General features: G+C 35.5%; 2 protein-coding genes across 2 annotated transcripts; both read left to right on the forward strand.

The window, feature by feature from the left end:
- The first annotated feature begins 8213 nt into the window (after positions 1-8213).
- On the forward strand, positions 8214-10552 carry LOC116018896 (ABC transporter G family member 6-like). The gene has a single exon (XM_031258924.1). The coding sequence runs from the start codon at positions 8277-8279 to the stop codon at positions 10365-10367; it is 2091 nt and encodes a 696-aa protein (XP_031114784.1). The 5' UTR covers positions 8214-8276; the 3' UTR covers positions 10368-10552.
- A 4719-nt stretch (positions 10553-15271) lies between these two features.
- LOC116019694 (protein FAR1-RELATED SEQUENCE 5-like) lies at positions 15272-25224 on the forward strand. Its single transcript, XM_031259986.1, has 9 exons — positions 15272-15444; positions 16076-16169; positions 16282-16338; positions 21231-21345; positions 22297-22403; positions 22493-22562; positions 22822-23680; positions 23813-24631; positions 24753-25224. The coding sequence occupies exons 1-9, from the start codon at positions 15272-15274 to the stop codon at positions 25222-25224; spliced, it is 2766 nt and encodes a 921-aa protein (XP_031115846.1).
- Positions 25225-26033: the final 809 nt, after the last annotated feature.

Genomic DNA, 26033 nt, shown 5'->3' on the forward strand with positions numbered 1-26033 from the left:
GGGGGGGGGGGGGGGGGGGGGGGGGGAGGTCGTTACGAAGACTGATGGGGGAAGAGCTAGAAAGGTGAAGGCGATTAGCTGAGGATATGTAAGGGCGGGCTGGTAGGCTGTCAATCGGCCATCATTAGTGTCACTTTCTAGCTACATTCAAGATTACAAGGTAGTCGAGAAGACCTTACTAGTGGCATTTCGCTGTCCAGGTAGTCGATTAAAGGCCTGAAAAAGGAGTCAGCGCTCAACTTTACCGCGCCTTCAACCTTGCCAGAGAACTAATCTGATGGAAGGTGCGAGAGGGTCCTTCTCTAAGCCCCAACAACCCAGGTGACCAGTAGATGTGATGTACTTTCCCGTACCGTCTACTTAGGGAGCCATAGGAAAGTGATGGATTAGTGATGGATCCCCGAACGTGGATAGTCTACAGAGCGAAAGTAGTCTGCTGAGCTGATACATGGCAAAAACTGTACCACAGAGTCTTTCCAAATTTTAGATAGATCTCCGTTGCCAAATGTCGAGATAGAGATCTTTCCGTTCTCCTCCTTCTCCCTCTCATTCCCTTCTTCTACTTATTCTCCTTCTTCTTCTAGCAGTCTGTCGAGCTGATGTATAGCAGGGACTGTATCACAGATTCTTTTCAAATTTTGGATAGATATCCTTTGCCAAATGTCTAGATAGGGTTCTCGTAAACTAGGAAACAAATCCAAAAGTAGTTTAGTAAGGTTTCTTAAATCCAAATTTGTTAATCTTTCTATTTCCTTTTCTCACTCACTTGGCAATATATAAATACCTCATAGGGCTCACATTGCAAGGGGTTACTCTCTTGTAATAATACTGCTTTAATTTCGTGATATTCTTGCTCCTTAGCATTTTTTTACGGTTGTGTTGGCTTGCTGATCGGTTCACAAGGCGTCGTATTTTTTCTTTTTTTCCCCTCTCGTAACGATCTAAGCAATAGGGTTATCTACAATCTTTGATTACTTCCGCCTCTAGTGTACTGATATTGTTGCCCTCTCCGTGCCAAAGCCTTTTCGTTCTTTTTCTTCTTCTCCTTCTCTTTCTTCTTTTTCTGCCGATGTGGGGGTCGCGAAGTGTGGATTACTTGGATAAACTAGAGTAAATCGGAGAAGGCACTTATGAGGGAGAGAAAGAAATAGAAAGAGGTATGGCGGTGGCGACTTAAGGGCAGCTGACTCTACAGGAATCACCAGTGTGAGGGTTGCCTAAGAGAGTGAAATTCAGACTCCTTTGAGTCAATTTATCGTGCTTAGGTAAGTTTCTATTTAGAGAAGATAATTGCTAAGTTCATTATATTGAAAACTACCTAACTCGTCTAAGTAATAGTGCACCAGGTACGTAGTTCAGACATGCAATGCATAAATAAAAGAATAAACATAAAATAGTAAGTACACATGCAATTGATAACCCAGTTCGGAAACTTAGTTCCTACATCTAGGGGGCTTCACTCTGGACGCCCAACTCTTCATTGAATCAACAAGATAAAATATATCAACAATTACAATTGTGTTCACGCGGCTGACTCTAGAAATGTCATCACAGCACCATTCTAGAGTTTTGCCTTGAAGAGCTGACAAAACTTTGATCTCCTAATCTTCTTGAATTGAGGCTCCCCCTCAATTGCAGCACACCTTGCTTTCCAGAGTGAATACTTGCCCGTTCATTCTCATAGAGAAATTCTATCTTGAATCAAAGGTAAGCTTTGTCAAGATCTCATTTAAGCTCTCTCAGATTATACTCTGTGGATTTTGCTTTGTAATTCGCTCAACCCTTTCTGAATCAGGGTTAACACTTATTTAAACCATGTCTCAATCTTGAAGAGATTGTAACTGAATAACCGTCTCTAAACATCTTGCTTGAACTAGTTCAGATGTTCAGAGTGCCGTCTTCATAGTCTTCAGTGTCTTCAGAACTCTTGAACTACATGCTGACTTAGTACAGACTTTATCTAAGACTAATACATAGTAAGACTATTGTAATTGAACTATCCTCTGAACTATAAGCAATATTGACATGAAACTTAGTACAACTTGGGAGCTCTTTTCAGAACAACTGTTTTTGCATTTTATTAACAGTGTGGATTGCTTCGAAAAACTGGAGCAAATAGGAGAAGGCACTTATGGGTGAGCTGCAAAAACTAGAGCAAATTGGATAAGGCACATATGTCTGCATATTATGATCAAATCCTTATAACTTCATTTATCTATGCAGTTGTTTCCAATAATTGCAATTTGGGAGATCAAGATAAAAATTCTAAAGAAGTTGTAGCATGGAAATGTCATGAAGCTGAAAGAGATAGTGACATCTTAAGGCTCTGAAGAGGATGAACAAGGGGGGCCAGGTACCGAAATTACTCAACCCTACTATTGTTTGTGGAGTTAAATTTTCTTCTTTCCTTATAAAAGGTAAGAATAACATTGAAGATACTCGAGACATGCGTAAGATAGTGCAGATTTTGGAGAGATTTCCATTTTGAAATGGGAAAAATGCAAGGAACAAATGAGAAGGCAAGTGCGTTAAAGTGAAAAGAGTACATTTTCTATAGTTTGACATATACACAAATGCACTTACGTGTTCAAACTCAAACAAGCTATGAACCACTCTCACAAAAATTTGACAAAGTTTGAAACTTTCGCTATTCATTCCACTAAGTTTACATTTTTCTAAAATGAAAAATTTATAAAAGTATATTTATTCCTCCCTGCCTCTCTCTTTCTCTCGCTCCCTCTCTCCTTCTCTCTAGACTTTTACTTACATGGAATCAACATTGTCAAACGGTTTAATTTACATTGTAATGGCAACAAGGTCAATTTTTTTCAGCTAAAAATTGCATTTTTCACTTTTATATAGTTAAAAAATGAATGCTTTTTTATTCGCTTTTGTGTAGTAAAATGTGTACTTTTTTACTAAATAAAAGTGTATTTATATAAAAATACACATTTTATTACATGAATATACAAATGCATTAACACAGTGTACAATTTGCATTTTTGCACCAAAAAAAAAACAAACAAACAAAACGAAATGAAAACAACAACAACAACAACAACAACAACAACAACAACAACAGATTTCGCTTATATATACATAGGCAATATAATATGACACCCTCATGGTCGAAGCGGATTCGGAGGCGATGATCCGCGCACTGGAAAATGATTCGGTCCCTACGCTTCTTGAGAATATATACCTTAATCAAAGAGTGTAAACATATCATGGGGCAATTCCAAAAATTCAAGGTGATCCGTGTGTACCGAGAGGGAAATCAATGTGCCGACTTCCTTGCTAATCGGGGTCAACATTCAGCTGGGGGACTACAATCCTTGACCGACCGCCCGATAATCTAAAAGACCTGCTCCTTCGCGATGCCCAGAACATTACAACCTGCAGAAGACGCTAGTCACTGGGGCCTTTGAGCCCTTCCATCTCACCAAAAAAAAAAAAATAATATGACACCCTAACAACTTTAATTTACTCTAATTGAGCTTTCCTAAACTATAAGCTGCCATTACACCTACTCTGTCCTAAATATATAATGTAATACACACTACTATAAATGTACAATCTCAGGCAACCTCGACTTATATTCTTTTATAATTACTACCAATCATCGTTCTCAATTTGCTATCAAATCTCCTTTTCTATTTCAACGAATCCAACCTTTTAAAACGATGTGAAGCATGATTTTCATATATATAAAGGAAAAAACTTGTGTGAGACCGTCTCACCGTGACATTAGTATTATATTTGAGCATATAAGTATGACATTTGCACATATAAGTGTGACATTTGCATGGTGCTTCGACCCGACCCGACCCGGCTCACGAATAAAGATCCGTGAGACGGTCTCACACAAGTGTGATCCATATATAAAAGTCATGAATTCAATTTTGTCCAGTTTACCTCTCTTGTATGGTGCACACGAATACAGGAGTAGTGCACACCTTCAGGCCTCGTCGCATACGAGTCTTTCTAGTACAATTTACATTTCTTATATTTTTTAAGGACTATTACATATATAGGAACAAAGCCTACTCTCAAATAGCGATCGTAGATTTAGAAAATGCAATATATAATATGATACTCAAAAAAACTTGAAATTTTTATTTTCTTGTTTTAGGTTGCCAGTATATTTATAGTGTTATGAAACCCACATTGAAGCAATATACATACCCCCCAATGCACTAGTCACGTTGAGTTCGAAAATTTTTCTTATGTTTTCAACTCATATTTGTTTGAATTGGGTTTGAACTCATCATGACGAATTTGACTAGAAATTTTCGTCTTTTTCCACTAGTATGATCTCATTGCGTCAAGTTCAACTAAAAATATCTCCCAGCTTTTTTTTTTTTTTTTTTTTTTTTTTTTTTTTTTTTTTTTTTTTTTTTTAATAATTTTATTTTAGTATAGGAAGTAACTGGACATCACACAATAACCTACATAAATTTATTTAAAAAAAAAAAAACAACAACAATGAACAACCTGTAACATTTCCATTAAGGGAAATTAAATGGTGCAAGTAATGATGGCTTTTAATAGCCATTATGTGGTGCCATGTAACGACGGAAACCGTTACATGACCTATATTGATGGTTCTATAGGTATAAAAGGGATAGGTCCCCCACTGCTCAGGTTACAGACTATATTGTATACACCATCTATTTTTAACCTGAGAGCAAGTCGGAGACACTCTGCAGAAATACACAAACAGGAGAGCTGCAAAGAAGGTTTTGAGGTATCTCAAAGGTACAAGGATTATAAGCTTGTGTTTAGGAAGATGAACACTTTGGATATTGTTGGGTACTTTGACGCGGACTTTGTCGGTTGCGCTGATTCTCGAAAATCAACTTCGGGAAACATTTTCATTATGGCCGGTGGAGCTATTTCATGGAGAAGTGTTAAACAAACTCTTGTCACCACTTCAACCATGGAAGCCGAGTTCGTTTCTTGTTTTGAGGCTACATCTCAAGGTGTATGGCTTAAGAATTTCATTTCAGGGCTTAGAATTATGGATTCTATTTCTAAGCTGTTAAAGGTTTATTGTAACAACTCAGCTGCGGTCTTCCTGGCTAAGAACAATAAGAGTGACAACTCAGCTGCGGTCTTCCTGGCTAAGAACAATAAGAGTGGGAACTCAGCTGCGGTCTTCCTGGCTAAGAACAATAAGAGTGGGAGTCGAAGCAAGCATATCGACACCAAGTACTTAGCCATCAGGGAGCGTGTTAAAGAAAAGAAAGTGGTCATTGAGCACATAAGCACTAAGTTGATGATTGCTGATCCCCTGACTAAAGGCATGCCACCATCCAAGTTTAGGGATTTTGTTGAGAAAATGGGACTTGCGCCCACGTTGTAAAAATTTGTATACATGCAGTTATTGTTATATGAAATTCTTAAAGCATTCAGATATTTTTTTCGTTATTGTATTGTGCACACATTTTGTTGAGAAAATATATTTGGACCTGGAATAAACATAAGGTTTATCCATTAAGTTTTGTTTACCACAAAAATGCTTAGAGAACAAGTTACATTGTAATTATAGTAGATGCTACTCACATTTAGAGAACGTATCTCTATAGTTCATGTTTCTTTGTTTTCTGAGTTTATACTTGCACCAAGTGGGAGAATGTAACATTTCCATTAAGGGAAATTAAATGGTGCAAGTAATGATGGCTTTTAATAGCCATTATGTGGTGCCATGTAACGGAAACCGTTACATGAATAGCCATTATGTGGTGCCATGTAACGGAAACCGTTACATGACTAGCCATTATGTGGTGCCATGTAACGGAAACCGTTACATGACCTATATTTATGTGGTGCCATGTAACGGAAACCGTTACATGACCTATATTGATGGTTCTATAGGTATAAAAGGGATAGGTCCCCCACTGCTCAGGTTACAGACTATATTGCATACACCATCTATTTTGAACCTGAAAGCAAGTGGGAGACACTTTGCAAAAATACACAAACAATCAAAGGCATCAACAAAGGACACTATGGCTGGAGGCTGGAGGTTAGTACAATTATGTGTATTAGTCTAAGACAACCGAGAACGCCATTCGAAGTTACGAAAGACCTACAAGCTAAGCCAATTTTTTTTTTGGTAAATCTTCCGGGTCTTTCTCTAACATTCACTCTGGGAGGTAGGGAGCTGGCCCAAGGAAATCGTCACTTGTGAGAATTGAACCCGGATTCTCTCAAAATTTTTCCGCACAAAAAGCTCACTTGCCAATCGAGCTATCCCATTGGGTTCCTACAAACCTGATATGAGACCTAGGATGCACAACACCTAAACCCCCCAAAAAAAAAAACAAAAAACAAAAAACAAAAACCTTATACTCTAGAGAAGTCTTTTTTGCCACTGCTTCAATCTCGAAATTCACTTCATCGTCGTGATTCATATAAATAAATAATATGTTATGATCTTTTATACGACCTAACTATTTTATTTTGATACAATTATCTTAGGTACATTACGCATGCCCACAAGTTATTCTAAAGTCTCATGTATGTCGTACTATGTCTCAGTAGGTCATTGTTGACAACACATACAAACATAAGAACGTGTTATTAGCTCATCTCATTTTATGAGTTAAAAAATATGAGGAGTTTTACAATCTGATATGTTTTACCCTCACGTTTCTTCTTCAAAATAAAATATAAAAAAAAAAATTAAAGAAAGGACATTTTTGTCAAAACTGGCATAATCTAACTATATCCCGTACATTAAAATTTTTTTTAAAAAAAAAGTATAATTGTAAATTTATGTTTTATGTTTACCTTCTTGATTCTTCTACCTATTTATATAATACTTGTCAAGCACTTTGTGTTCAGTTGACACTTGACACTTCATAGAGAAAGTTTAGAACCGATATATATATCTCTCTACATCCCATTTTTTGTATAATGTTTATTATTAAATAGTCAAACCAAATCTTTCTCCTTTGCTTATTTTATTTTGTATTTTAAATTTAAGTTTTTTATATTTAATTATACTTTTAATATAGTTTTTAAATATATAAATTTTTATATGCTACTACTAAGCTTAATATAATGAAAAATTGATTTAAAAATAACTTCAATTAAGTATCATTAACCGAACCATACACATAAAAGAAACGGAGGGAGTATATAACTTTACGGATACACCATATTAATATTTTATAAGAAATAACTTTGTAATAAAGTTTTGTTGGGTATTTTTTGAAAAATAAACTAAACAAACAAAATAGGATTTTTTTTTAAACTTTCAACCGAATAATAAAAAGACAATTTACTAATTTTTAGTTGTGACCATATAAGTATAAGAACCATGTTCTACCCATTCGGCAACGGGCAACCCCTCTCAGTGTCTCAGACAATCTTTAATTAATATATAAGTTTGAATCCTCAAACTTAAGGACTCATCAAGTAAATAGTGAATCATGCTATTAATCCACTGATTATTAAATTCTAGTCTTCATGTACCTATAAAGAATTCAATCAAGACCAGTGTTGCACAAATTCTGTCTAGGCGCCGATTAATCCCCGCCTAGGCTCTAGGCGCCAGTCGACCGCTTAGCGTATCATCTTAAATGGGGGTCTAGGCGGCTGTCCGGCTAGGTGACCGCCTAGGCCGTCTAAGCTCTGCCTAGGCCTCCTAGGTGCCGACTATACCTCCTAAGCACCGACTAGGCCGCCTAGTATGGCAATTAACTATTATTCTTTTTTTTTTTAATGAGTTATTTCACTCAGAACAACATGGTTTTGAGCAAAATAACCATAAATTGTACAAACTCTAGATATTTTTTAGGTTAATATTTAATATTTTAGTATTAACTATTAAAGTATTATATAATTTATAATTATTAGCCTAAATAAAATAAAAAAATACACTGGCCCCCCGATTAATCTCCGCTTAGGCGTCCTAGGCGCTAGGCACTTTCCAAGCGTCTGATGAGAGCCTATCGATATTTTGAACCATGATCAAGACATACCTCCGATCATGACTTTTAAGTTAAGCAACCGAAACAACTACGCTAATCCACAAGCAATCTTAATGAATTTGTATGCAGGATTGGTGGGTTCTCCGTTCTTTTTAAAGTATATCTCAACAACTTCACTCTCTTAAGCCATACTCCATCGCCGGCAGTAGTTTCTGCAGCTTACATCTTACGTATCGTACTAGTTTTTATAAGCTCTGAGACTCTCTAACAATGGCTGTACTACCAGAAGAGGACAGCATCTCTCCGGTGAGAGATCCTAGACGACAAGAAGCGATTATGGATAAGTCTCGCGACGAGAATGATGCGGCGGTCCACCATATTCTCCACGTCAGTGATCCCGTCAAGGAGCCCCGCTCCCTCTCCTTTTATCTCTCCTTCAACAACCTCACTTACACCGTGAAAAACAGCCGCAAATTGTCTCTCCCGGTGAGCTTCCGTCGCCGCAAAAACCGGAGCTCCAGCAACAGCCGGCTGCTCGACGGGGAGAGCTCGTTCACGAAGACGAAAGTGCTCCTCAATGATGTCTCCGGCGAGGCTCGCGACGGCGAAATCCTCGCAGTTCTCGGCCCGTCCGGGAGCGGGAAATCCACTCTCATTGATGCCTTGGCGAATCGGATTTCTAAGGACAGCCTGAAAGGGACGATCACGCTCAACGGCGAGCCGCTGGACTCCGGACTGCTACAAGTGATATCGGCTTACGTCATGCAAGACGATCTCCTGTATCCGATGCTCACCGTGGAGGAGACGTTGATGTTCGCGGCGGAGTTCCGGCTGCCGCGAACGCTGTCGAAGTCGAAGAAGAAGATGAGAGTCCAAGCTCTGATCGACCAGTTAGGGCTACACAACGCCGCGAAAACCGTGATCGGCGACGAAGGCCACCGCGGCGTCTCCGGCGGAGAGCGACGGCGCGTTTCCATCGGAATCGACATAATCCACGATCCGATCATCCTCTTCCTCGACGAGCCGACCTCGGGGCTCGATTCCACCAGCGCGTTCTTAGTCGTGAGAGTCCTAAAGCGAATCGCTCAGAGCGGAAGCACAGTGATCATGTCGATCCATCAGCCGAGCTATCGGATCCTCCGATTACTCGACCGCCTCATCATCCTCTCCCATGGACAGACCGTGTACGGCGGCCCGCCGGAAAATCTCTCCGAATTCTTCGCGGATTTCGGGCACCCGATTCCGGACAACGAGAACCGTACGGAGTTCGCATTAGATCTCATCCAAGAGCTTGAGAGTAAACCGGACGGCACAAAATGCTTAGTGGATTTCAATCTGACGTGGCAGAACGCTGCGAAGAGCAAAGAAGCAACTCCCATGGCGGCGTTAACATTAACGGAAGCGATCAGAGCGAGTATTTCGCGGGGGAAGTTAGTTTCCGGTTCAACCGGCGGTTTATCCTCTTCTTCAACAGTGGTCCCGGTTCACGCGAACCCGTTCTGGACCGAAATCGCGGTTCTCTCGAAGCGGTCCTTCACGAATTCTCGGCGGATGCCGGAGCTTTTCGGGACGCGGTTGGGGGCGGTGGTGCTCACGGGCTTCATCCTCGCCACCGTGTTCTGGCGGCTGGATAACTCCCCCAAAGGCGTACAAGAGCGGCTAGGGTTTTTCTCCTTCACAATGTCCACCATGTTCTACACGTGCGCCGACGCGCTCCCGGTTTTCATCCAAGAGCGCTACATCTTCATGAGGGAAACCGCGTACAACGCGTACCGGAGATCCTCATACGTGCTCTCCCACGCGCTCGTCTCCTTCCCCTCGCTGGTCATCCTGGCAATCTCCTTCGCCTCCTTGACGTTCTGGAGCGTGGGGCTGGACGGCGGCGCGTCGGGGTTCTGGTTCTGTTTCTGCCTAATGCTGTCCTCGTTCTGGGCCGGGAACTCCTTCGTGACGTTCCTCTCCGGCGTAGTCCCCCACGTGATGCTCGGCTTCACGATCGTGGTCGCAATCCTGGCCTACTTTCTCCTCTACAGCGGATTCTTCATAAACCGGGATAGGATTCCGGTATACTGGATCTGGTTCCATTACATCTCTTTAGTAAAGTATCCCTACGAGGCGGTGCTGCAGAACGAGTTTCAGGATCCGAACAAGTGCTTCGTGACGGCGATCCAGATGTTCGACGGCACCCCCTTCGGCGCGTTGCCGGTGAAGATCAAGGAGACGGTGCTGCGCATCATGAGCGAGACGCTGCACGTGGACATCACCAGCTCCACGTGCGTCACTACCGGACCCGACATTCTTGCCCAGCAAGGAATCACTCAGCTCAACAAGTGGGAGTGCCTGTGCGTCACCGTCGCCTGGGGGGTCTTCTTCAGGATCCTGTTTTACTTCGCCCTGCTCTTGGGGAGCAAGAACAAGAGAAAGTAATTGCGTTCATTTGAAGATCAGAAGAAAAGAAGGATTTCACAAATTTGGCGGGAAGTTTTTTTTTTTTTTTGGTTCAATTCCTTTTTAAATAATTTTGATGCATTGAATTTGGTAATATAGAAAAAGTTTATAATTTCATGTGAGCGCTGAAAGTTTTTAATAAATTAAAATTGTAACATTCATAAGAAAGTTGCTCATAGATGACCCACTTAAATTAAAAAAATTTGTTATATCAGGGAGATATGGAGTGTGATTGATTAATGAGTGGCAAAATTAAACATAATTAGTATTTTCCTTGATTTTAATTAACATTTGGACTATGTCTTGACTTTCAAATTAAATCGAAACCCGTTTGTTGAGACACCCTCCGTTCCGAGCTCGGAGATGTTAGACTGGCCAACTTAGTTCCAATTGGAAAATTTTAATCTATGGATCGGGTCTAAAATATAAGTACAATTTACATATTGAATGTTTATAATTCAGAGTGTGAATTAGACTAGTTTTACCTATTAAATTTGTGTTATTTGAGAAACGAGTTAATAATATTGATATTTCGTGCCTTATGTGCGGCTGTGCGGTTGTTATGCCATGGACTTGGGTTCATCTTGGGTCCATGTTCACAATTTTAGCACTCTAATATTTACAATATAATTACAGAACTCTATATTTACAATTTCATAACTCTATATTCAACATGATAACAAAATTTTTGAATCTGTATAACTAAATTGTAAATACAGAGTTCAAAAATTGTGAATATTGAGTAATGTAATTTTGTATATTGAGATTTAAAATTGTGAATATAGAGTTCTAAAATTGTGAACATAGAGTTCTTAAATTGTGAAATGGACCCGAGTGCATAGCATAATTTGCCATGGATGTGAGTGTTGAGTATATGTGCAATTCAATTATCAACTTAGATTTTAATTGAGATGGAACATATTTTTCAATTTAGTATCAGAGTCAATACCATGTTAAAGGTCATGGTTCGAATCTCCGCGTGCTCATCAAAAAGCAATCGGCTCGCACATGTGAGGGAGCGTGTTGAGCATGTGTTTAATCCAATTATCAACTTAAATATTTAGTTGAGATGAAGCACATGTTTCAATTATGAGGAGAAAATTGTGGATTAGTTTTTTTTTTTTTTTAAATGCAAGGCAGTTGAAATAGTGTGGAGTTTTGGGGATTCATAGCATAATTAGGTTTGTGACATGAGGTTGCCGAGTCTCTATTTTGGGCGAAGATTAAGGGTACACGACGGTCATGCAAGAGGCTATACTTTTCTATCATGTCACGACGCCTTTAAATAAAAGTTGGTGCAAATTTTCATCCACCATAGATGTTAAAAGTTAAAAAAAAATAATAATAAATAAATTTAAAACAATACCTACTAGTTGCAAACCTTTAGATAAACGAAAACATGAATTTCATCTGCAACCCTCCAGTTTTCAGCCGTGTTTTCAGGCCGTAGGTGCGTCGTTGTGATTTTGTGTTATTATTATTATTATTATTATTTTTTGTAGAGGATGAAAACTCACCATCATTTATACTAAGAGTGTGTTTGGTTGACATGTTTAACTATCAGGAATGAGTATCAAAGTCATTGTAATTGTTTGATTGACAGGTTTTTAGAACACTACTATGGCTTTTGATTACTCCTTAATTGCAAAACTCATTCCCTAATAAAATAAGCGTTTCATTCCCCTCCTCAGCCGCTTCCCCAACTATTAATAATCATTGTTTTCAAAAAAAAAAAAAAACTATTAATAATCATTCTCATTCCACTCTACTACCAAACATGCAGAATACTTTCACCAAAACTTATTACCGTTACTAAATATTTGATACCCATTTTGATTTTCATGTGCGAACCAACCACACCCTAAATAAATTATGCTTATATATAATAGCTTGCAAATCATATAGGAGAAATCAAGTGCCCTAAGAAAAGTGTTGATAAAAATCAAATCTATCCCGTCACCTTCTATGTGTGTATCGTAGTTAATTAAATGTAGAAATTGGGAATTGAACAATAACATGACAACTTAACACTGGAAGAAATGTAAGCGAGAGCGCAGCATAAGACATTGCATGCACGTGGCAAGATAAGAAGCTACAATAACTATAACTGAAATTCAATTTTATGAATTTGACAGAATGTAGATGTAGGAAAAATAATGAGTCGTCTCTGAGGTTAAATGTTTAAAAATTGGTGGGAAGAAATACGATAGAAACTGACATCATTATTTACAATTTTATTAGTAATAACATATGTTATTCTCTGATAAGAAGCTACAATAATAACTGAAATTCAAAGTTATAAAGTTGGTGGAGTGTAGATTGTAGTTATTGTAGATGTGGGAAAATAATGAATCTCTTTGGTTAAATGTTTTGTTTGTTTAGTATTATATTACTATGTACGACGCTAACTACTATGTAGTATGGTGATACTTTTGTTACAATTCCAAATGAGTGGTCACAAGTTTGAATCTCGGTGAGATACCATTCTAAAAAAATACTACTATGTACTATGAATTTCATGAAACATACTTTTATTGATCTAACGTTTTTAAATATAAAACTAAAAAGTCGAACAGAAACATCAATAAGTCGTTGTAGTATAGTGGTGAGTATTCCCACCTGTCACTCGGGTGACCCGAGTTCGATCCCCGGCAACGGCGATATTTTAATATATATAAGCCTTGGCTTGTCGACAGAAATTCGGAAAAAAATATTGTACAAAATGAATATTTATTTATATTGTCTTCACAAATTTAAACATATCAAGGAGACAATAACCAAGAAGAAGAAAGTTTAGTTGGGCATGCATTATATTATATAGTTTTTTTTTTTGTTTTTTTTTTCTTCACAAATGGGGAGTGATTGATTATAGCAAGAAAAGGGAGCTATTATATATTGGCAATTTACTTGATTTATATAGTTTATATATAACTATTATTTTATCCATGCGATGCACGAAATTAATTTTGTTATTAATTAAATAAATAAAATAGGAAAAAAGAAAAGATATTAAAATGTAAAATATAATAATATAATTTTGTATGGTTAATATAATCTCTAATCATGTATATATTTAGATAAATTTATACTGAAAATTTACATATTTAAATTGATTTATTCCTAATTATATTTCATATATATTAATAATATTATAATTTAAACAATATGAATAATACCTAAGAAAATTATACATAGAAATAAAAAAAAGGTAAATTTTAAATTTTATATGAGTGAAATTTAAACTCTAATCAGACACATTCTTTCATATGATTGTATAATACACTGTATATACAAATAAATTTATTAATATGTATATATGCACATTCTATAATATAATTTTCATAATTATAATTTATACTGATATATTTATAATTAAAATAATTACATTTAGAAATTTTAAAAAATAACATTTTAATTTTGTATGATTAATATAGTGAATAAATATATGTATGTATGTATTTAAAAGCAATTATAAATTCTTATGAACACACATTTTGTTAATTTTATAATTTCATTTCCATAATTATATTTTATATTTTATTAATTATAATTAAAGAAATTACATTTACAAATTAAAATAATTTATTTTTGAAATTCGTACGGATTAATTTAATATAGTCCCCAACTATATTACGTATTTAGACAAATTTCTAATATTTTTGAATTTTTAATTAAAAGTATGAATTTAGATAGACTTTAAAATAATTTTTTTAATAAGTAATCGCTGTAGTAATTAACGTGTATAATTATACCAGTAATCATAATTCGATATAAAAAAAATTTACATATTTTCATTTTTCATATTGTACAAAATACTATAAATATAATGTATGTCTACATAAGTGGATAAAAAGAGACATTGATACTAATTTTGTTATTATATAGATATAGATAAATATTAAAATATATTATAATATTTTTTCCTTGTAAGAAAAAACATTTTTATTTTAAAATTTTGCTTTGATATCCGAGTTTTGTTTCAAAATTTACTTTGGTTATATTTTAAACTTTTGTTTATTATATTATCATAAATAGTAAATATTTGTCCAGAAAACCTTTGATTTTAAAATTTTGCTTTGCACAATCAAACCCACTCTAGATTATTATTTAAATAATAGGTCCATGTTTGGTAAGTTTATAATAGACTTTGTGGTTCAACATTTGTATATCCATGATATGTTTTAACTAATTTATTGAAAGTTTATTTATTCTAGTTTTATTATCTCTTATTGTTCTTCATTTTAAATTGATAGATCTTAAGATGATGCATCATTCTTAAATATGTGAATTTCAATTCATTTAATAATATTATATTTAAATGTGAGATATTTACCCAATAACATTATATTTTTTCAAATTTTGTAAATGGAAATTAGTTTAATTAGTTATTTTTTTATGTTAGTTTTTCATCTATATATGTTATTAACGTAAATTAATTTGTTTTGGACTCATAACATTTAAAAAATTCTATTATTTTAGATTTGTAAATTTGTATATTCCGTAATTTATAGTGTTTTCTAAAATTTGTTTACAGCATTTGTACTACAAAACTTTTAAATGAATGCAATAATACTTATATTTGTGATTAGTGAAATTCTAAAATCATAGTAATTATATATTTTACCTTTCATATTTTTAAACTTTCAAAATTAACATTATTTATATGGTGATGTGGATAAGATAGGCCCACAAAATGGGGGGATAGAGGGAGGAAGGATTGGTGATACCCTTATCATTTACATGAGAGATCAACTGTACTTGGAAAATCATGTGCAATGGCTCAATCGAGAAAGTGTTGACAAAGTCCACATACACATGCTTAGCTTACTCGTTCATTCAGTCGGCAGTAAACAAGAGACGAAGATTCAAAACTTTGTAGCAATATGGGGATTATGCTTAAAGTGGGCAGATCCCTTATGCACGCCGGCGTCTTAACTCTATCTGTTGAGCCACTGAATTATCGTGATTTATATTCTCCCAAATGCTCTATCGGGCTGAAGTTTGGGGACCTTAGAGTTGAGGATTTAACCTTTTGGAAATTGGAACAAGAAAAAATGTTGACAAAAAGCAAATTTAAGACCTACTATGTGTGTATAATAGTGAAATGTAGATATTGAGAACAACACATGATAACTTAACCCTAGAAAAAATGAAGCTACAACTATAACTGAAATTTAATTTTATGAAGTTGACGAGGTGTAGATTGTAGATGTGAGAAAAATAATGATGAGTCTCTCAGATTAAATGTTTGAAAATTGGTAAATCAATGGACAACAAAAAATACGGAGTAATTAATATGAAAGCTAGCATCATTATCAGGCCGTTCCAATAAAAATTAGGGTCATGTGCAATATCTTAATTTGAACCATTTTTTTCAAGTAATTTCTCTATATAAATAATATTTGTTTCAAAAGTTGTGTCAAAAATTCAAAATATAAATATTGTATAAAAATACATCTAAAATTTCATTTAAAATCTTCATTAACCAAAACACCTTTTCCTATACTTTTTTTTTTAATTTTTTTTTTTAAATCTTGCAAACAAAAACAAAACACCTTATCAAGTTCTTTTGAATATATAAGTCAATCTTGATCACACTTCTCGTTTGGCAAATATCTTGTATAAAATGCTGAAGAAAATTTTCTAGATATAATACTGTTGCAATTTTGGTTAGTTCTGATATGCAGCTATTGCCTATACTTAAACATTCGAAATTCAAATATAGAATACAACTCGTCAGACAATGAGGATGTTTGCATTGCATCTGTGATCTGTATATATGTATCTGGTAATCAAATCCAAATTCATCTCTTCATAATAAATTATATTGAGTCATGGTTCATATTGCTATATGAGTTGTGAGTTGTGAATCTAACACTTGCAATCTTAATAGCATGCTGCATTTCCAGTTGCACACTACTACCTGTCTCTTGCAACAATTGTGATCCAGGTACAATTCTAGGCAAGTTAGTCTGGTAATTGACCTTCTTGGTTTGAGACGGTCAACTATGATCGACCTAAATTGGTTTACATCATTGTGACCATTTACCTGCTAGGGTCACAAGATAAGACCAATTTACTCAATGCATACTTTCAAATAGTGACTACAGTACTTTTCCTCGTCATTCAAAAAAAAAAAAAAACTCCAGCTCTCTCGAAGCAATTCAATTAGCAAAGGAATTACCTCTCCTATATACATGTCCAATCGAATGGTCTGACAGATAAAATATATAATAATAATTTTTTTTGAAGATAAACGTAGCTATTCCATTAATTCATAACATAAAACATTTACATCAATTATCAATGAAATGGTAAACCATTCCTTACAGTCAGACATAGAAACAACTTTTCTAACTATGCTATAGAAAACTTGAATCGCAAACTGTTTCATAACTATGAAGCTATGTTCCTTCAGGGAGCTTAAAGCTTCTTCAAAAATCTGGGTCTTCGTCATCATTCTTTTTTGCTCGCCCAGGATAATATCAACACTTGTCGAAACCAAACTAAACGATTTATGCTAATGAAAATGAAAAGCTCGTGAAAGTAACGAGAGGAAAACACAATAATAGAGAAAAAAAAAAGTGGGTAAAGTCAAAGTAGGGTTGGGAGTTCAAGACTACCAACACAAACCCCAATACCTACCTACTATTATTTTATTCAAAGGGAGAGAAAACGGAAGAAGAAGATCTGTGGCGGTGGTCGGAGGCGGACGGAACTGCGACGGTGGTTGGGGCAGAAGAAGAGCGAGAGCAAACATGGAAGGTGATCAAAACCGCCGGCTCAAAGCTCCATTAGAGCTCCGGCCGGAGGTTGGCGGTGGAAGCCGAAGCTGAGCAGCAGGGAAAGGCTTTTGTTTTAGAGAGAAAAGGGAGACAACATTAGAGTTTCGTTTTTCTTATATATAATAATAATTAATATACTACAAATATTTCAATTTGGAGTGGATTAACTACTCTAGTTATATAGCCTTGTATATATTCAAGAAGCTTGGGCCTACAAATTCTTGGGTGGTCGAGTTGTTTACTTTGTAACCATAAAGTTTTAAATTTGATTTTTAGTGGAAATGATATATTGGCCTTCTTAGTTTATCCGTTAGTTATGATAACCTAAACTGATTTAATTCCTTATAGTCCTTTGTCAACTAAGGTCAAGGCGGAGTTTATTCAATACACATTCTTGAACATGGATTGTGAATTCCCCTAAAAGAAAAAAAACCACTCCAAACTCTTGAAACAATTCAACCCGCAAAGGACGTTAACTTCCCTATAAACATATTGTCAGATGATAAGATAGATAAAATATATAGTAATACTACAATTATTTCAATTTGGAGTGGAATGACTACACTAGTAATAAATATATAAGCCAACATCTCATGGACAAATAAATGAATAGTAATGGAAACCTAATGTGACTATTTTTATGCGGTTATGATTTATGAAGTAGTTTTTTTAGGGGAAAATAGCATTGTTCAATAATAATATAATAACAAAGAACAATATTATATTGAGACTAAAATCTAAGCAATTATTTAGACTCAGGAATTGTTAGTTCCTCTTTTGATTTTCAGGTTCCTCCTGAGCATTATGGATGATGACAGGATTAATCTATTAAGGTGATCCCTCCTTTCTTATCAAAGAAATTATATACATTTCTAAATTGAGTAAATAATATTAAATAAATATGTTTGCTTTTTTTCTTTTGACTAAATTGCATTGTCAAATTTACTTAATTAATTAATCATTGACTCATTTTTTATATTATTTGAAATACATTATCACATTGTACGATGTTGTATAATATTTTTAGTAATTACTCTATTCGTTTCTCATTTGGGGTTTCTTCATCAAAGAATCTTGATGAGCAAAGTGGGGTTTTTTCATCAAAAGGTTAAAAAAGAAAAAGAACATTAGACGCACAGGATGTGAGACTTCAATGAGAGCGAGATTGAATTGAATGATGAAGGTGTTTATGAAGTAGCACATCATATAACTTCACATAATCATTCTTTGACTAGAAAAAAATATATTCATCTACACCAATTAGAAAGAGAAATTACAAGTGAGAAAGCCCAAGCAATTGAGACTATGATTTCTTCTAGAATGAGGGCTGCTGATTCTTTTCGTTATATGGTTCAAGAAGCAGGGGAGACAATCTGTTGGACACAGAATGATAGACCATATGAATTTTGTCCATAGGTTGAAGATGCTAGCAATAGAAGTCGGGGATGCACAAAGTGTTATAGATATCTTGTATCAACAAAGTGCAGAAGACGAAATTTTTTTTTAGAGTGAAGTTAGCTAGATGAAATGGGTAGACTATGCAATTTATATTGGCAGGACTCAATGGTAAATGAAGACTATAGTATATATGGTGATGTTATGATTTTGATGCTACATATCACAGACCAACAAGTATAATTTGATTTGTGCTCCATTTGTTGGAATGAACAACCATTAGAAGAATACTATGTTTGGTTGTGCTTTCTTAGCCAATGAAACAACTGAATCATTTGTATAACTTTTCACTGTCTTTCTAAAATCAATGGGAGGAAAATATCAAATAACTCCATTTACATATCAAGATTTAGCTATTAGTAATGCAATAGCATAGGTATGTATTTCATATGTTTACAGTACTTTTATTTTTAGTTTTTTAGTTATTTACTCTTTCTAATGTTTATTGTCTTTGATAGTGGTTTTCCCTCAAACAAGACATAGGTTATGTTTATCAGTTTATGGCATCTTCACCAAAATGCTATTAGTAGATTTGGACAATTAAAGTGCAATAATTCATTTAAGGACGCATTTAACAAATGTTTGACAGGTAAATTTTCTTTCCTTCACAACTGAAAATTACATTTTTGCTCTATAAGTAACACATTTATGCTGTAAAGTATTAAATATAGAGCTAAAAGTATTAGTTATGATAAATATTGTAATACTTATTTGTGAAATTGTGATACTTATGATAAATATTGTAATACTTATATGTTAATCTAGAATACTATATATGACAAGTTGTGTTAATAAAAATGAATTTGAAAATTGTTGGAATTCCATGGTTTCAAAGTATGAGTTAGAAGATCATGCTTGGTTTAGACGTTTATACGAATTAAAAGAAAAATGGTGTACTGTACTAAACAAAGATTTCTTCTCGGTTGAAATATTGACTTCTCAAAGAAGTGAAAGTACAAAGCATGCTATTGGGTTTATTAATGCAAAGAAAACTACAACTTTGATGCAGTTTTATAAAATTTTTAGAGAAACAGTTAAATGGTGGAGGAGTAATGAGGAGCATGATGAATTTCAAGCTTTGACATCTTATCCCATATCGGTATTGCCAATGACTAGTATTTTAAAGCATGATGATGATGTATATACAGAATTGAAACACTTTTCAAAGATTTTGAGACCGAATATTTGAGATGCATTTCCACTAGTTCAAACATTGTGATGATTTACAGTAATATGATGATTTATGATGCTATTTTGAGACCGAATATTTGAGATGCATTTCCACTAGTTCAAACATTGTGATGATTTATAGTAATAATATGATGATTTATGATGCTAAATCTAATGATGATGAGCACTACTACCGTGTAGTGTATGATGTTATCAACAATCTAATCAATTGCTTTTGCAAGAAGTTTGAAGAATGTGGATTGTTATACTTTCATTGTTTGAGATTCTTTCAGCTAAACTCCATAGAGAAAATACCTCAACATTATGTGATGAAAAGGTGGACAAAGTTTGCTAAGAGTGAGATATGAGATAGGTCAATCACCAACACAGAGTTTACTTCTTCTTCATCGGTGTTCTCTAAAAAAAATTTTGTGCAGACTTTTTATTGTAAAATCTAACACCCTCTTCTTCACATCTTATGCCAATTCATTCAATGGACTCCAAATAATGATTGAACAAATTTCTAGCCTTAACTCACGTCTAATGACAACCTTGAATCAAACAAGAAAAAAAAATAAAACTTAATTAAAAAACAACTCAATCTAAAATCCAATTTATTACCCTAGACAAATCAGGTGTGTGATAAACTTCTCCCCATCATGCCTCCTTATTTTTCACTTAAATAACATATTCTCAATATCATAAAACAAAACATATCTAGCATGCTTAACACTTTTTTACTCAAGAAATTTTCTTATCAACAATTGAAATCTATAGAATTAAACATCTAAACTGTTATTATCATATTAAGCATATATATATATATATATATATATATATATATATATATATATATATATATATAGAGAGAGAGAGAGAGAGTTAATTTCACTTTTGGTCCTAGACTTATTAGGCGTTTGCCAGGTTTAGTCCTCCATAATAAAAATGGTCAGATTCTAGCCACGCTTTTTGAACGTCGAACACTTTTAGTCCTCCGTTAATTGTACCGTCTGTTGGCCGTGAAATGGGAGGACTTTTTGGCCTTTTTACGTTGTCTAAACCTGGCAAACGCCTAATAAGTCTAGGACCAAAAGTGAAATTAACTCTATATATATATATATATATATATATATATATATATATATATATATATATATATAGAGTTAATTTCACTTTTGGTCATAGACTTATTAGGCGTTTGCCAGGTTTAGTCCTCCATAATAAAAATGGTCAAATTCTAGCCACGTTTTTTGAACGTCAGACACTTTTAGTCCTCCGTTAATTGTACCGTTTGTTGGCCGTGAAATGGGAGGACTTTTTGGTCTTTTTACGTTGTCCCCTTCTAATTCTTGTATTCCTCCATTTTAATGGTTGTTTTCAGCTTCAATAAGAACAGAGATGAACAGAGTTTGAAGACCAATTGACATTTTAGTGCTCGAGGATCGCCGATATCCTCTTCTCTAGCTCGTTTTTGCAGCTGGTAAAGGAAGATGGCCGTTCTGAAGAGATAACACAGAAGTTTATCGGAAACGCCGCCTTTTCCGGCGGTAAGAGGGTCACGATCAACGCAATAAGCTCCCGTTGTCGGGTTTTTCGAGGGATTAGCACAAGAAGCTAAGGAAGAAGAACATGACATTAAGGGGCCGTCCAAAAAGGATTTCAATTTTCATGGAGTGATTTTTCGGGGGATTAGCTTATAGGGCTTCTCATGTAATGAATTCCAAGTTCTTTGCATCTTTGTACTATAGACCGGAGATCTATTCCCCAATATGCAACATTTGTATCTTACTGTAAGTTCAGAATATTGGCCACGTTCGGTTCAGTTCCTCCCTCAAATGATCTATATCTTCGACTTTATGAGTTGAGAACCAACAATGAGATTTTCAATTATCAATGTATAGTTCATGCCTAAAGCAAGGAACACACTATTAGCATTGTAGATCACAACAATCCATATAAACTGCATGCCACAACCTATTGTCCATATGCAGTAATGCACATTGGGAAAAAACACTTCACGGTTACAAGAATTAGAAGGGGACAACGTAAAAAGACAAAAAAACCCTCCTACTTCACGGTCAACAGAGGACACAACTGACGGAGGACTAAAAGTGTCCGATGTCCAAAAAGCGTGGCTAGAATCTGAACATTTTTATTATGGAGGACTAAACCTGGCAAACGCCTAATAAGTCTAGGACCAAAAGTGGAATTAACTCTCTCTCTCTCTCTCTCTCTCTCTATATATATATATATATATATATATATATATATATATATATATATAGAAGTTGGCTCATATGCGGACTGTAGTTTAGATGCGATCGTGTGGCCTAATGTTTATCGCTGGATTCGCTCAATCTAACGGTGATAGGACTTTCTTGATTTTGGAATGTTTATTTCGTATTTAGTAAGTAGGGGGTGTTTTGGTAATTACATTTAATATTCACGCGCATGCATATAAGTCCGTTTATTTGGTTAATCAATACCGCGGATTGTAGGAGATCGTCGTATCGGGGAGAAGATCGCGATTGCAGAAGATCGCGATTGGAGAAGATCGCAGATTTCGGAGGCTATCGCAGCTGGAGAAGATCTCGATTGGAGCCTGGTATGTCGTTGTGTTTCCGGCGTGTTTATAATCGGCTTGTTTATTGCTATTAAGTTTTACGGATTTTGAAATATGTTTCAATTCTGTAGTTCAATTCTTTGTTATTGTTGTGTGGTTTTGATGTTTTTCGATCTGTTTATGTTGTAATGGTGGTTTCCGGCAATGTGATATTATTTTCCGGTGGTCTTGGATGGTGATATGTAATAGTTTGGTTGTGTGTTTTGTAGGAGATATGGTGTAATTCTTGGTGAATTGTGGTGTATAAGTAGTTGTTGTTATGGTTTGGAGTTATCCGATATTATGATGTGTATTGGTGCGTTTTGTTATACATTGTGGTGTTTTTATGCTGGTATGGATTTGTAATATTTTTGTTTTTTTTTCATTCTGTTATATTTGCATTGTTTTAATTGGTGAGTAGGTTTGAATATGGACTCTGCTAATGGTGGTTGTGATGAAGGTTATTCCACAGACATTGGTGTAGGAGGTAGTGCATGTGATATAGAAATATCTCCTGGCATGACTAAGTATTGGCGTCCAAACTGTGCTGAAAGTTTGAAGCCTCACGTTGGGCAACGGTTTGTTTCCTTGGATACTGCTTTTGGTTTTTATAAACAATATGCTGGCTCCGTGGGTTTTGATTGTAGGCAGAGCACAACTCAGAAGGGTAGGGATGGCGGTGTTGTTTTGAAGCAGGTTGTATGTAGTCGTGAGGGGTTCAAGAAGAGTTCGTCTAGTACTTCTTCTACCACACAAAGCAATGTTGTGAAGCGACGTAGGTTGACAAATAGGGTTGGGTGTAAGGCTAAAGTGGTGTTTAAGGTCATTCCAAATGGTTGCTATCGTTTGCATTTTTTTGAGGAACGCCATACCCATTCTATGTGTTCAATTATTGCTAAGCAATTTTTAAAGGTTAATCGTAATCTTGATGCTGGGCATCAATTTTTTGTTGCAAGTTGTGTTCGAGCAAACATTGGTCCTACTAGGTCGTATAGGTTGTTTAAGGAGATTGTTGGTGAGTATTCTAATGTTGGGGCTACAGGTGTGGACTTTAAAAACTTCAAATGTGATTTGATGGCGTACATTTTAAATGGTGATGCTCAATTGTTCATAGATACATTGTTTAAAAGGCGTGAATTGTGTGAAGCATTTGGTTTTGAATACGATGTTGATGATGGTGATCAGCTTTCAAGGGTTTTCTTGGCGGACGCAGTATCCAGGAAGAATTTTTCTTTGTTTGGTGATGTTGTTTCGTTTGATGCTACATACCGTACCAACAGGTTAGTAATATTTTTTTGTGTTGTGCATTTTATATAGAGTAGTGGTGTATTATTGTATGCTCTATAGTGCGTTCTGAGACGTGTTATTGTGCTAACTGTTTTTTTTTTTTTTTGTGTTTTTCCTTATGTAAGGTATAATTTGGTTTTTGTCCCATTTACTGGCATTGATAATCATAAGAGATGTATCACCTTTGGTGCTGGGTTGCTTACGAAGGAAGACATAGACTCATACGTTTGGCTTTTGGAGAGCTTTAAGAAAATAATGGGCCATGATCCTATTTGTGTTGTTACAGATCAAGATCCAGCTTTGAAGGTTGTTGTTGCTCAAGTGTTTGGTGCCTCAAAACATAGATTTTGTATGTGGCATATAATGTGTAAGGTGGGAGAGAAGGTTGGACCAGTTTTATCAAAAGATGAGGTGTTTAGGAGGAAGTTGAATGGCATTGTTTGGGATAATTCACTTGATCCCAACGCCTTTGAGTTGCGATGGAATCATATTATGGAGGAATATGGGTTGGGTGATAATGGTTGGTTTCGTTACTTGTTTGAGTCTCGTACATTTTGGGCACCTCCATACTTTCATGATGATTTTATGGCCGGTTTAGTTAGGACTACGTCTAGATCGGAGTCTCAAAATAGTTCTTTTGGCAGTTTCTCTAATGGACATTCTAGTTTGGTTGAGTTTCTGGTGCACTATGACACTGCTATTGGTGCACAGCGGCATGCCCAAGCAAAATTGAATGCTGATTGTGAAGCTTGCTTTCCAGTTTTGAAGACACCATTGACCTTGGAGCGGCATGCCATGGCTGTTTACACAATTTCTATATTTTATGACATTCAAGAAGAGATTTGTTCGGCTTGTTTTTCTTGTCAAGTGGTGTCTTTGACTAATATTGATGGTTGCGTGTCATATGTGATAAAAAATGGTGACCATAGGACATGGCGTGTGCAGTTAGCTTTAAATGATTATTGTGCAAGTTGTTCTTGCAAGATGTTTGAGCGTATGGGGTTGTTGTGTAAGCATATTTTTTTTTGTTTTTAAAGATCGTGGACTTGAGAGTATTCCTTCTAGGTATTTGGTGCATCGGTGGACAAAGGGTGCATGTTTGCACCCAATATTTCATATTGATGGTACACTTGTTGATCAATCTGCTAAAGTGGAGAATGTTAGGGCGCTTACCAATCTTATGTGGTCTGATATTTATGCTTGTGTGGGGTTGGCTGATGGTAATATTGACCGTTTGTCACAGTTACGACGTGTTATTAATGAGCAAAGGCAAATATTTCTACAGGATGGGAGTGAGAATGGGAATGGGGCTGCTGTTGGTAGCAAGCAAAGTGTGATTAATTCGTTTTGTGGAGATGTGTCTATGGGTTCGACAGTGGATGTGCATGACCCTGTCCAAGCTAAGAACAAGGGTAGTGGTAAGCGATTGAAGAGCGCAAGGGAAAGAGCTGCAAGCAAGTGTGCAAAGCAATCAAGGAGATGCCACACTTGTGATGAATATGGCCATAATAGTAGGACATGCCCTTTAAATACTTGAAGTTGTGCATTGTAGTATTGTATGTGGTGCGTTTTATTACATATTGTGGTGCGTTTAATTACATATGTTGAAAGATTTAAAAATTTTACGAATAGTGGTGTGTATTATTACAAATGCTGGTGTATTCTACGTTACTAAGAGTTTTTGGGCTTTTGTGGGGAATTGTGTGTTTAGAGCGGCAACTGGTGCATTTTAAATCGAATAGTGGTGTGTTTTACTTATATTGGTGCTTTCCATGTGATTAACTGTAGGAATGGTGTGTTCCCGCATTTCACTGGTGCAATTTATTACGAATAGTGGTGTGTATTATTACAAATGCTGGTGTATTCTACGTTACTAAGAGTTTTTGGGCTTTTGTGGGGAATTGTGTGTTTTAGAGCGGCAACTGGTGCATTTTAAATCGAATAGTGGTGTGTTTTACTTATATTGGTGCTTTCCATGTGATCAACTGTAGGAATGGTGTGTTCACTGGTGCAATTTATTACGAATAGTGGTGTGTATTATTACAAATGCTGGTGTATTCTACGTTACTAAGAGTTTTTGGGCTTTTTTGGAAAATGGTGTGTTTTAGAGCGGCAACTGGTGCATTTTAAATCGAATAGTAGTGTGTTTTACTTATATTGGTGCTTTCCATGTGATCAACTGTAGGAATGGTGTGTTCACTGGTGCAATTTATTACGAATAGTGGTGTGTATTATTACAAATGCTGGTGTATTCTACGTTACTAAGAGTTTTTGGGCTTTTTTGAAAAATGGTGTGTTTTAGAGCGGCAACTGGTGCATTTTAAATTGAATAGTGGTGTGTTTTAC

This window comes from Ipomoea triloba, chromosome 5, assembly GCF_003576645.1.
Source record: "Ipomoea triloba cultivar NCNSP0323 chromosome 5, ASM357664v1".
NCBI lineage: Eukaryota > Viridiplantae > Streptophyta > Magnoliopsida > Solanales > Convolvulaceae > Ipomoea > Ipomoea triloba.